The sequence below is a fragment of the Sycon ciliatum genome, chromosome 1, assembly GCF_964019385.1.
Source record: "Sycon ciliatum chromosome 1, ocSycCili1.1, whole genome shotgun sequence".
Lineage (NCBI taxonomy): Eukaryota > Metazoa > Porifera > Calcarea > Leucosolenida > Sycettidae > Sycon > Sycon ciliatum.
The window spans coordinates 28,316,497-28,329,930 of record NC_088643.1 but is presented as its reverse complement, the minus strand read 5'-3'; the positions used below and the strand labels follow the sequence as shown (position 1 = coordinate 28,329,930).

Here is a 13,434-nt window from a genome sequence, read left to right as displayed (position 1 = left end):
ACTCCCCTCCCTCTGGTGGTCTTTGTTACAGTTGATTTCATCGCAAGGTGCCACTCCCCTCCCTTTGGTGGTCTTTGTTACAGTTGATTTCATCGCAAGGTGCCACTCCCCTCCCTTTGGTGGTCTTTGTTACAGTTGATTTCATCGCAAGGTGCCACTCCCCTCCCTTTGGTGGTCTTTGTTACAGTTGATTTCATCGCAAGGTGCCACTCCCCTCCCTTTGGTGGTCTTTGTTACAGTTGATTTCATCGCAAGGTGCCACTCCCCTCCCTTTGGTGGTCTTTGTTACAGTTGATTTCATCGCAAGGTGCCACTCCCCTCCCTTTGGTGGTCTTTGTTACAGTTGATTTCATCGCAAGGTGCCACTCCCCTCCCTCTGGTGGTCTTTGTTACAGTTGTTGACATTTGCTGACCTCTTATCATCGTTATTATTGATTGTCTTTTGTGAACGTCATTATCCGAAAGTAGTAAGGCTGCGTAGTCGGTAATGCTGTTGTTGGTTTTGTGAACGTCATTATCCGAAAGTAGTAAGGCTGCGTAGTCGGTAATGCTGTTGTTGGTTTTGTGAACGTCATTATCCGAAAGTAGTAAGGCTGCGTAGTCGGTAATGCTGTTGTTGGTTATTTTTGTTTTTTCGGTGACAGTCATGGGTTTGGCTGGCGTTGTGCAAAAGTGGCAGGGACAACAATGCTCTCAGGGAATGATTCAATATGGCTTGCTAATTTAAGCAGTTTTGCTACTTCTTTCAAAAGAAGACACAAAGAGAATTCATTTTGATGGGTGTTGATTATCTTATTCTGTCCCCATTTTCTGCAGCCTGTGGCGTTTGTTTCTCAGAAACGCTACCTGAAGCGATCGGGAAATCTTCAACAAGTATCGGGTCATCCGGGCAAGAAAGGTTGGACAAAGAACCCGGAGAAACATAAAGTAACCCTCTTCCTCTTCAATGACCTGGTTATCATTGCTAAGCTCAAGAAGAAGCAGTAAGTTGATACAATCTATCTGTTGCTGCTAAGTAGAATGTCAATTTTGTCTGGGAGTGCCTATTCTCCAACGCTTTTCTGATTTCTCCTGAAGGACCATTATTTAACGTACAAATTCTCCACCACTGGAATTCCTCATTTTCGTATCTAGCTCTGGTCACGTATTCTGTTTCTCCCTGGTGGTTTTACCTGTAGTTTTCCCTGAGCAGTGTTTCTGCTAAGTACTATTTTCCCTTCTCCCTTTTCACTTCCCTTTCCTCTCATCCACCCTTCCAGGAAACTCCCCCAATAAGTATCCATTTACTTTTGGAGAATCCTTCAAATAAAGTCTAAATGATGGATTGTGTGTATTGTATTTTTATTTGTTTTTATCATTTACTTCGCAAATCAAACGGACGATCATGCCCCAATGTTATGATGATGGTGGAAAGGGAGATGTACCTATACGTAATGGGGAACCGTAAGTAAGGTTTGCCACTCTGTATGTGTTAAATTCTGCAGGGATTACCAGTACCAAGTTATTGACTACACATCATTCCAGTTAGCTCTTCTTGAGGAATGCACTGTCTCTGAGCTCCCGTCCAAAGTGCTGGAAGCGGAGAAAAAGAGAGCATCGAGTATGCTGAATGTCTCCACAGATGGTGGAAATGTTGGTGGTGCGTCAGTGGAGGGCTCCCCGTTGCGCTCAGCGACACCTGCGGATGATGACCGTGGGCATACGGCATTCAAGTTGGTTTTCCTTGAGAACTGGGATGGCAAGAATAAGGAGTATATCTTGAGAACGGACTCACTGTGAGTAGTTGTTTATAGAATGATCCATTGCTGGCAAATACAATGTCATTACCCTAACCATGTCTTGTGTGGTGTACACGTGTGACCGGAGCGTGCTGCAGGTATAGTCTTGAGTCTTCCTCCATTCAATAGCCTCCGTACCTTTGTAATTATTTGTGTTTCGTCATGTACAAGGATAATGCTGTGATTGCGTGGTTGGATCCAGATGCTGATACTCGTCCCAGATCCATCTGATCTTTCAGAATCAATGAACCCTGCTCCTGGTGCAGGGTTGCTCTTCATTCCTCATGATGGTTATTTATGATCGAAACATTGAAATACTTTTTTCCTGAAATGAGTTTGTGAAATGCAGTGATTGAGTCACGGTGAGCCAGTTGTGCTCACAATCCCTTTTTACTAATAAAGCTGTGTGATGCATCCTACTGGATTCTAAACAAATTTTGATAGTTTAAACATTTAGAATTTATCGATCCCTCCCCCCCCCTCCCCCCCCCTGATCGAAAGATGTATTGTCGTACCGTGTTGCTTCTTTATTGTGCGTTTTGATATGGCAAGATTAGCCTGTAGTTACGGCTAATCAAAGAACATCCATATAATTATGTCTGTGCTTGATAATTATTATGATTGCGTCTGTTCTGATTTCTTCTCTACAGTACTGAGAAGACTCGTTGGTTGAATGCGTTTCGTGAGGAGGATGAACCATCGGAGACAGATGGGAAGAAGTCAATTGTCTATGAAATGTGGAGTACGTTTCCCTCTTCTTTTATGTTCAGTGGTGATCTTCCCATTGACTACTAGTGTGATGCAAACAAGAATCTCTGTGCATTAGGGTTCTTGTGCTTTTGGGGGATATCGAAAGAGACATCGTTTGGCAGATGTGTTGCATATTTAGATAGCTGACATATCTGGTTGCATTTATCATATCCGCTGAGGCTCATGAGCCCAGCATGTTTGAAAAAGGAATGTGAGCTGCCTAGGGCACATTAGATGCCAAGCATATCATATTGAGCATTGTCGGCAGTCATGATTTTTAGCCTGATATACTGCATCCTAAATGTACACAACACGATTGCAAGTATGGTATTATTTCAGTTTGAGGGACACATTTCTCAAAATGCGAAGACTCCGCTGTAGCCATCCACTATATCCATAAATCTTCACGGCACTCTCCAAACGGTCTCTGGGCTACACCAATCACTAAAAGAAAAAGAGATAATTATTAGAATTTTCGGGCAAGGCCCATCTTCAGGAGTTTGAGGGAGTGAAAGGTAGTCCCTTTATTGGCCGTCCTATACATTGATCGAACACCCGCGATGTTTGATGGGGTAGGCGTTTTCAAATTATCGTAACTTGGGTTTTTGGAGAGATCGAATATGTAAGTCGAAGAGAAAACTCTCAGCTGTTGCCTCAAACAATTCCTAAAGCAATAGGGAGAGCAATTCCTGAGTTACGACACTCGTAATGTTAGTCCCAGGAAATTTGCGCTCAAAGCGCTTAGCATGGAACGCAATACAATAGATGGTATGTTGATAATTTTAGGGACTAGCTGCATGGTAAGACCGTGTGGGATCTTTTCCGCCTCTTCCAATATCCTTACTCCTTTACTTGCATTATGTGTGACTATGTGATGCGTCAGATACTGTGTTGCGCTACCATCTCCAAGTAGTCCTGTCCTACCTACATTGCAATTGTGGCTAAAGATTTCTTGATGCAACGTCTTGTTTATTTGTACGGCAATGATGTTGTATGTTCGTACTTTGTAATGACAAGCTTGTAATGACATCATTACCAACACCTCCCAACACAAGCCTATCGTGTTAGGCAGGCCTACAGTACTGCTGGAACTGGAAGTAAGGCTTCTTCTCCGTCCAGCAGCTTATGCACATGCTTCTGCGGCTTGCTGTGACTGTGCATACAGATTGTCCGCAGCATGTTGTCTTGTTCAACTACACACCACAGCAGGCTGATGAACTTGCCTTGCAAGCCGGTGATGTAGTCAAGGTCTTGCGAAAGATGGAAGATGGTAAGTTAATTTTAAGAACAGTATCAGCTGCCTGAAATTATTGATATTATCGCCATAATATGCTGCCTAACAATTCGAACACACGTGTGATGCGTTAACAGTTAGTGTACGAATGTGAAACATGCTTAATATGGACATGAAGGGAAGCACGAAGGTGACATGTGATTTCTTCTCAATGGTCTCATGGCCTGTACATGTGTTGTAGTACGTTATTTTGTGTACGTCGTGTGTACGTCATGTTGGTGCATGCGCGTGTTGCTGTGGTGTGAAATGCTGTCTTCGTCTCGAGTTCATGTTGTCTTCGTCTTGAGTTCATGATGTCTTCGTCTTGAGTTCGTCATGTCTAGTTGTGTTTCGTCGTCGTGTCAATAAACAGTCTTCTAAATGTAGTTATCATCGTCCCTTTGTATAAGTGTGGAGATGGCACGGGACTGGGAGCAGGCAGAGAAAAGGCAGTTACAACATTAGTTACAACATTGGTGGCAGCTACAACATTGGTGGCAGTTACAACATTGGTGGCAGCGGTAATGGAAATTTGTAAATCTCAACTTCTGGATTCGTCCTGCGTGGCCTTCGCTCCCAGTTTCCGATGTCATCTCCAGTCGTCCTATCGTCACAATTTTGTCCGTCTTGAAGAAGTTCGTCCGTCGTCCTCGTCCTTCATCATTCGTCTCTCCCGTCTCTTGTCAGTCATCGTCACTGGTGGTCCCGGACACGACGTAAAACTGTGCCCAGAAGAAGAGGAAAGGAAAAAGAAGGATGGATGGTCCCGGACACGACGTAAAACTGTGCCCAGAAGAAAAAACTGAAACAGAAAAAAAGAAGGATGGAAGGTGAAGGCTGCAGTGTGAGGATGTGGACGCTGAGCAGCGCTTTGAGATGGCGGACGACATGGCAGACGGCGTGAGGAGTTTCGTTGGTGAGAGGGTACGTGTGTTGTTGTGAACGTGATGAGAATGTGAGTTGTGTATTTTCTGTTCTCCCAACATTTTGTTCTTTATTATTTGCTCTCCTCGAGGGTAAAGAGGCGCCCGCACAGCGCGTGTGTTCTGTTCGTTTTTTGATTTGCTCTTCTATGAGGATAACTAGAGGCCCCCACAGAGCCAGTGGATTTTGTTCTTTTTGTTATTCCTATGATTTGTGCTCTCACATTTTAGAATTTTTGCGTGATCGTGAGGTGGTGTGTTGAGTGAAATAGTTTAGAGTTTTTGAGGTTATCAGTTCCTACACGTGTGACAGCGATCGTGGCTGGTGTTCTGGGTGGGCGGACAGAGTTTTTGTAATCTGCAGTGCAGGCAGAGGTATTTTATTTCTGGGTGTGACGGGTGTGGTATGATTGAGTGATTTGTGTGATCTTTTCCTCTTTTTACTCTGTTTATTATTAGAATCGAGGACGATTCTACTCTTGGGAGGGAGTTATGTTGTAGTACGTTATTTTGTGTACGTCGTGTGTACGTCATGTTGGTGCATGCGCGTGTTGCTGTGGTGTGAAATGCTGTCTTCGTCTCGAGTTCATGTTGTCTTCGTCTTGAGTTCATGATGTCTTCGTCTTGAGTTCGTCATGTCTAGTTGTGTTTCGTCGTCGTGTCAATAAACAGTCTTCTAAATGTAGTTATCATCGTCCCTTTGTATAAGTGTGGAGATGGCACGGGACTGGAAGCAGGCAGAGAAAAGGCAGTTACAACACATGTATTAGGTCATGGGCTTATCATGCAGTACATCATGTTGCCATGACAATGATCCAGTGGTGTATCATGTAGTACATCATGGTGCCATCGCAATGACCCAGTGGTGTATCATGCAGTACATCATGGTGCCATCACAATGATCCAGTGGTGTATCATGCAGTACATCATGGTGCCATGACAATGATCCAGTGGTGTATCATGCAGTACATCATGGTGCCATCACAATGATCCAGTGGTGTATCATGCAGTACATGTGTGCCATCACAATGATCCAGTGGTGTATCATGCAGTACATGTGTGCCATCACAATGATCCAGTGGTGTATCATGCAGTACATGTGTGCCATCACAATGATCCAGTGGTGTATCATGCAGTACATGTGTGCCATCACAATGATCCAGTGGTGTATCATGCAGTACATGTGTGCCATCACAATGATCCAGTGGTGTATCATGCAGTACATCATGGTGCCATCACAATGATCCAGTGGTGTATCATGCAGTACATGTGTGCCATCACAATGATCCAGTGGTGTATCATGCAGTACATGTGTGCCATCACAATGATCCAGTGGTGTATCATGCAGTACATGTGTGCCATCACAATGATCCAGTGGTGTATCAGAGTAAGCAAACTTATCTTGATTCCGCTACTATTGGCCATGCCTGTTGGCAGTTTTGCTTCAGCTACTCACAGCTGCACTGTCACCCATCTGTGTTGGCTGCATGTTCCAGAGAATTCCAGAGAATAAACGCATGTACCGAGCCAAACACCTTGAGGCAATGATAGACAATGATCCTGGAGTCTCTATTCGTGTGTAAAAGTAATACCTTTTAAAAGTAGTACCTTTCCATGGGGACAAGGGCACTACTGCAAGGGCACTACTGCAAGGGCACTACTGCAAGGGCACTACTGCAAGGGCACTACTGCAAGGGCACTACTGCAAGGGCACTACTGCAAGGGCACTACTGCAAGGGCACTACTGCAAGGGCACTACTGCAAGGGCACTACTGCAAGGGTAACTGCAAGGGTAACTGCAAGGGCACTACTGCAAGGGCACTACTGCAAGGGTAACTGCAAGGGCACTACTGCAAGGGCACTACTGCAAGGGTAACTGCAAGGGCACTACTGCAAGGGCACTACTGCAAGGGCACTACTGCAAGGGTAACTGCAAGGGTAACTGCAAGGGTAACTGCAAGGGTAACTGCAAGGGTAACTGCAAGGGTAACTGCAAGGGTAACTGCAAGGGTAACTGCAAGGGTAACTGCAAGGGTAACTGCAAGGGTAACTGCAAGGGTAACTGCAAGGGTAACTGCAAGGGTAACTGCAAGGGTAACTGCAAGGGTAACTGCAAGGGTAACTGCAAGGGTAACTGCAAGGGTAACTGCAAGGGTAACTGCAAGGGTAACTGCAAGGGTAACTGCAAGGGTAACTGCAAGGGTAACTGCAAGGGTAACTGCAAGGGTAACTGCAAGGGTAACTGCAAGGGTAACTGCAAGGGTAACTGCAAGGGTAACTGCAAGGGTAACTGCAAGGGTAACTGCAAGGGTAACTGCAAGGGTAACTGCAAGGGTAACTGCAAGGGTAACTGCAAGGGTAACTGCATTTGAATGCCCTGGAGAATCCAAGACTGACTTTGGCCCTTCTCAAACCTGCTTTTGGAAGACGTGTGTACCCAGCCAGTAGGGAGGTTTAGTCCCACGTAATCCGTGTGTACTTTACGTGTGTGTACCACGTGATACTCAGTGACCCACGTACAGACGTTTTCTGGTTCACGACATACCTTGTATGGAGGCTCACCCACGTTCCGCCAGAACGTGGGTGAAAATCAGAATGGAGCGCATTGTGCAAGCTGTGAGGGTGCTCAGCTGAAGAAGTTTCCGAAGCACGAAATCAAAATATTCGATGAGCTTCGAAGCTTCGTCTTTGACCAAGTTTGGGCCTGTCACTTCTTGCTTTTGTTTGTTCCGTGTGACTAAAGACAACATTGCGAACGTGGGTCCATTGCATGAACTTTACGTGTATCACCCACGTTCCCGTATCCATAACGTGGGACTAAACCTCCGTAGTGTATGACCATGAACTTATAAAATATGCGGTACCCGAAGACTGTTGTTGCTGCCGAATAGTGCATTCATATTGATTGTTTTCTTTGCTGCACATATAGATTGGTGTCATGGCGAGTTGATGCGCGATGGCACTCGTGGCTGGTTTCCCATTCAATTCACGGAAGAGATCAAGAATGAGAATACCCGTGCTGAGAACTTGAGGCAGCGAAGGCTACTACTTGCCGAAGCTCGGTTGAAGTCCGAGAACTTGATTGACCTGTGATTGTTTTGAGGTGCAATGGCACTCGTGGCTAGTCTCCCATTCAATTCACGGAAGAGATCAAGAATGAGAGCACCCGTGCTGAGAACTTGAGGCAGCGAAGGCTAATTGCTTGCCGAAGCTTCGTTGAAGTGTGAGAACTTGATTGAGCTGTGATATTTAAGGATCGATTTTGCTCATGGGGATGTGGCTGGAATTTTCTATTTTGAAATTTGAAGTGTCAGCTGAACAAAAGGTATCCAGCTTCCTGGGTATATTATGTTATTCTCTTGAATTGTGTGTGTATGTGTGTGTGTGTGTGTGTGCGCGCGCGCACGCGTGCGTGTGTGTGTGTGTATCTGTGCGTGTGAGCATGTGTGCTTGTTGTTGTGGCAGTGCTGTTGTAATTTCCCTATATTTACTGTATTTATACAGTGAGCATAAGTAAACTTGAAAACTATGCTGATCCTAAGGTTTGACTGAGCGATATGCATGTTTGAAAATTGATTGATTCCTTCTGACTTCAATCCTCACTTCAGCTACTGTCCTTTTTTTCAATACTCGAATTTGGTGCTGGTTTCATGCATTGTCTTGTTTTGGCTGTGCTGACGTCTACGGCAGCGTACTAATGTCTTGACTTCTGAAGTAATTTGCCATTGCCACTAATGCCGCAACCAGGATTTGTCAAAGATCAATGCAACGCAACCTGATGTGTAATGCCGACTGAGATAATGCACCCTTTTGAGTTATCGCGTATTGTATTTTACCTTCATTTATACAACTACCTAAAAAAACGTTTCTTCGATTTCAAAGCGCTACTCGACCTTGATGTTTTAGCACTTCCGTAGCACTATGTTTCTGAAATCTACATAGCCGCGGTGTTGCAATACTAAGTGTTGGAGGTGATATGGACATTATACATGTACCCATTCGTCTGATGAGTGTTTTTGAACACGAAACTCGGAGCAACGAGAAAGATTTTTGGTCTCTGTTTTTCTGCCTTGTGTACCCAATCTATTCAATATCCGGACTTCTAGCTGTTTCGACCTTGCATTGTTAGATCTCATCAACGGAGCTCAGAGTCCCTGGCCGAACTGATTGGCAGGTAACTTTGACACCAAACAGAAGGAGTGCTTAACAAAGCCAAAGCTAGAGGGGAGTGTGTGTGTGTGTGTGTGTGCGTGCGTGTGTGTGTGTGTGTGTGTGTGTGTGTGTGTGTGTGTGTGTGCGTGTGTGTGTGTGTGCGTGTGTGTGTGTCTCATAATATGGTGCAGTGGTATGTACAGCGATTTCCAATCGATAGGTTGCGGGTTCGATTCCCAACGATTATGGTCACACACACCTTTCTTCTCTTTCTCAGACTCTTCCTGACTTTTCTTTCATTCTCCTGGGTGGTTACCAACAGCCAGTGCACGCCGGAGTATGTGGCGTGATGTGTGTGCGGTAAAAAACACGAAAAGACCAAAAATAGGGATTCACTGGCCAGAACAAGTCACTTCAAATAGCTGTATGGTGTAGACCAGGCTGAATAGTGACGGTCAATTCTTCAGCCTTGCAAGCTGTTGAATGGTGCAATCCCAGCACAAGTTGCTATGGCTCAGTCTGCCGTAGCATTGCTATCATCGCCTCCAGCGATGGGCGTCAAAAGGCCAATAGGTGTGTGTGTGTGTGTGTGTGTGTGTGTGTGTGTGTGTGTGTGTGTGTGTGTGTGTGTGCGTGCGTGCATGCATGCGTGCATGCGTCTGTCCCCGGGGAAAATCGCGGGGGAAATCGCGGAAAAAAATCGCAAAAAACGCGGGAAAAAACGTGGCATAATGTGGCATAATTTGCGGTGAATTTGCGGTAAATACGCGGTAAATATGCAGTGAATATTATTGATATGCGGCAAGTTTGCAGTTGATATGAGGCTATTTTCAGTGTGTATGTAGTGAAACCAATCAGTTACAAGTCCCTGGTGTAAGCACTCGTCATATTTGAGTACAAAGCCGCCACGATGAGACGTTGCTGACCGAACAGTGCACTGTGTGTACATGTAGTGCAACAAAAAAGTTCAAAAAGCGCGGGAAAATCGCGGAAGACGCGGTCTTTTAAAAAATCGAAAAAAACGCGGAAAAAACGCGGCCGCGAAATCGGGATTTTCCCCAGGGACAGATGCGTGAGTGCATGCATGGGTGCGTGCATGCATGCGTGCATGCATGCGTGCGTGCATGCGTGCGTGCATGCGTGCGTGCGTGCGTGCATGCATGCGTGCGTGCATGCATGCGTGCGTGCATGTGTGGTGGGGGAGAGGGAGAGGGAGAGGGAGAGGGAGAGGGAGAGGGAGAGGGAGAGGGAGAGGGAGAGGGAGAGAGAGAGAGAGAGAGAGAGAGAGAGAGAGAGAGAGAGAGAGAGAGAGAGAGAGAGAGAGGGAGGGAGGGAGGGAGGGAGGGAGGGAGGGAGGGAGGGAGGGAGGGAGGGAGGGAGGGTGGGAGGGAGGGAGGGAGGGAGGGAGGGAGGGAGGGAGGGAGAGAGAGAGAGAGAGAGAGAGAGAGAGAGAGAGAGAGAGAGAGAGAGAGAGAGAGAGAGAAAGGGAGGGAGGGAGAGAGGGAGGGAGGGAGAGGGAGGGATGTTTATTTCTCGTTGGCTGAGCAAAGCGAAAGAAACGAGAAATCTAGTTCTCTGTTAATTTTTTTGCACGTGCGTGCGGAACGGGTACGAGGGCAGTGTGCTGTGGTTGAAAGTGCTGTTGCTGTGATTCTGCAGATCATTGTTTTTCTTCTTGCCAAGTGTGCAGCTGCCCACCTACCCACCCACCCTGGTCAACTGTCTTCTAAGTGTGCGCTGCCGTTATCCGCTGTAATGTGTGCTGCAGACTGTAGTCGTGTGACTCATGATGATCTGGTCTAAGACTATATGCCTATAACTCTTCGCTTGGCGAGTTTTTTGTACTTCAAAAACGAAGTAGTAAAGCATGGTTCCTGAAGCCTAGCAAATGCTGAAGCTGCCGTTGCCTTAGTTTTCTGCCTTAATCTTATGTATTGCTGACAATAAGTTCGGGCTACAGCGCTGGCTTTCTTCCAAGGCGCATAGCGCCATTATCTAGCTATGGCAAGAACTTGAAGAAGTCTTGTGCAGTAGGTCTGCATTCACCGCATGTTCAAATGGCTGCTGTGTGTGATAGAGCTGGGTGTGCATGCTGATGCTCGTGCAAACAAATTTGGAGCAGAGAAATAGAGTGTGTGTGTTTCAGCAGACTTTTTCCTGACTTCTACATGTAGCTCAGCAGCTAGCTGCTGTGACGTGCCATAGGCATAGACCAGTATGCTAGCACTTATCTGACATGCGCGCTTCTGCATGATCTCACCGCACTGCACTCACAACTCTCTCTTATCTGGACTTCCATGCAAGTAATAGTTAGTTACGGGCGCAACTAACTTACTTTGTCTAACCCCCGGGTTATCTACTAACGAGGGTAGACATGAAATCCGAACTAGAATGTACTGTATGCGTTTCAGGTGTCAGGTTTTTTTGATCCTTGTCTCCTAATGTCAGTAATGATTTTTTGATCATTGTCTTCAAACGACCCACGTGCCCTTTGCTAGGTTACGACCAATCAGCAGCCTCGGAGAGCGGGCTTTGATATTCCATCAAAGCCCGCTGTCATTGACAACCTGTACGGGAAAACCATCAAAGCCCGCTGCCATTGGCAACTGTACGACAAAACCATCAAAGCCCTGATCATGCCCAATCTCAGTCTTTTCAAGGTGATCTGGCTATAAGTATAAGAACAAGAAACCGATAGGGGTGGTGGTCGGGGATGTGGTGGCTAAAAAAGGCGTGTATGGTGTAAGTGAAAATACTTCCGTGACTCTTCAGCCACGTCTGGCTCTTGACACGGAGTCCTGAGAAATTTCTCACGAAACAGGTTTTACATTACTTTCCCTTTGCTGTAATCTCTGTGTGAAACTTACGAACGGGACGAAAACGACATGCACTTTAGACTTCAGGCTGCTCTGAAATCCCAAACGAAAGGCCGACATTGTCCACACTCGAGATCACCCAAAGAATGAAGCGAGTTTGATTCAAAGTCAAAAAAAATGTTGGGGATCGTCTGAAGCATATTCAAGCGAGGTACAGTCGGGCTTGATGACTGATCAAAGCCCTCGGGCCCAGCCCTTGGGCCTACGGCCCTCGGGCTGGACCCTTGGGCTTTGATCAGCCATCAAGCCCTCTGTACCTCGCTTGATTATCTACTCCTAATGAGGTTTGTCTTGTAACCCATGTCGTACTAACGATCAGGGTAGACCTGTAGATTATTATTATTATTTATTATTTGAAACTAGGACGGATGCAGAAAATCCACCTCACCTCCACTGTTTCAACTGGTTTTCTTCCCGTAGCACGAGAAACTCCCTTTCCCTTCCGAAACCCAAGTCCTCCTTTCTACTTCACTCTCCCCTTTTCACTGCGTACTCTGCGTGGCTGGCACTTCCCCAAGAAGCTAAGGACCTTTCTTCCCTCCGCCTTTTTAAGAGCCTTGTCGCGCCTTGACTTTGATTTTGTGTTTCTCATTTTGTTGCAATCACTACTTATCCATGCCGGTTTTTTTTTTCTTCTTCTTCTCCTCCCCTTCTCCCTTCCTTGCCGTGGTTGGCTAACACCCTCTCTCTTTGTATTGGCCGGTGTTCTCACTGTGCTATGAGCTGCTGTAATAAATAAATAAATAAATAATTACAAAAAATGTATTATCTACGCAAGAGTCACCACCAGCCAATTAGGACATGTGTCATATTGAACGTTTTCGTTCCCTTCTTGTCAAAATACTATAGGGAATGATGGAAATAAGCTAAACGACTACAACTATAAGGAAAATAAGTTCAGAGATACATCACTCCAATTATGTGTAGAAGTGACACGAAAAAAAGATGTGAAGAATCTCTTGATATTTCTCTCCTTTTCTTGTCACTACGTTTTTGTCACTTATTGGATTTGCATGCTGGTTTCTTGATTCTTCACATCTATTTTTCGTGTCACTTCTACACATAATTGGAGTGATGTATCTCTGAACTTCTTTTCCTTATAGTTGTAGTCGTTTAGCTTATTTCCATAATTCCCTGTACAAGTAGTATTTTGACAAGAAGGGAACAAAAACGTTCAATACTTTGACACATGTCCTAATTGGCTGGTGGTGACTCTTGCGTAGCTAGATGCATGCGTAGATAATACATTTTTTGTAGATATTATTATTATTATTATTAGGCCACGCCGTTTTTTTTCTCTGTTTCGCGTCACCTTATTCGATGAAATCAATGAGGGAGGGCGAAAAAATAAAAAAAGCCATCCAAAAAAAACAGTGTACGTGCATTGCATTTGTGTACAGTGAAGCGACGTGCACTGTTCATGTACATTGACATGTACATACATGAATACATGAGTGTATCCCCTCTGCCATGCTTGTGCCAAAGTTGTGGTCCAAACACAGGCCGCATGATGATTGTGTGACTTGCGGCCCAGCTTATTGCACACACATGTACGTGAGCTGAGTTACATTTTCCGGTTTTCTGGGTTTGCATTAAATTTGTATTGCATTTTCAAAAAAAAAAAATTTTGTTCCGTTTTTTTTTTTTTTGAACTCCGGCTGTGAAATACATGCGCGCGGGGG

At 45.4% G+C, this 13,434-nt stretch overlaps 1 protein-coding gene across 4 annotated transcripts in view; it reads left to right on the top strand.

Moving 5' to 3' along the window:
- LOC135821486 (rho guanine nucleotide exchange factor 15-like) overlaps positions 1 to 8,829 on the top strand; it is a 44,713-nt gene extending 35,884 nt beyond the window's left edge. For all 4 annotated transcript variants that reach the window (XM_065334507.1, XM_065334511.1, XM_065334514.1 and 1 more), the window contains 5 exons: positions 817 to 983; positions 1,485 to 1,775; positions 2,429 to 2,520; positions 3,694 to 3,798; positions 7,654 to 8,829. In XM_065334507.1, coding sequence (XP_065190579.1) covers positions 817 to 983; positions 1,485 to 1,775; positions 2,429 to 2,520; positions 3,694 to 3,798; positions 7,654 to 7,817 — 819 coding nt within the window. In that variant the 3' untranslated portion in view covers positions 7,818 to 8,829. The remainder of the gene's footprint in view (positions 1 to 816; positions 984 to 1,484; positions 1,776 to 2,428; positions 2,521 to 3,693; positions 3,799 to 7,653) is intronic.
- The last annotated feature ends 4,605 nt before the right edge of the window (positions 8,830 to 13,434 follow it).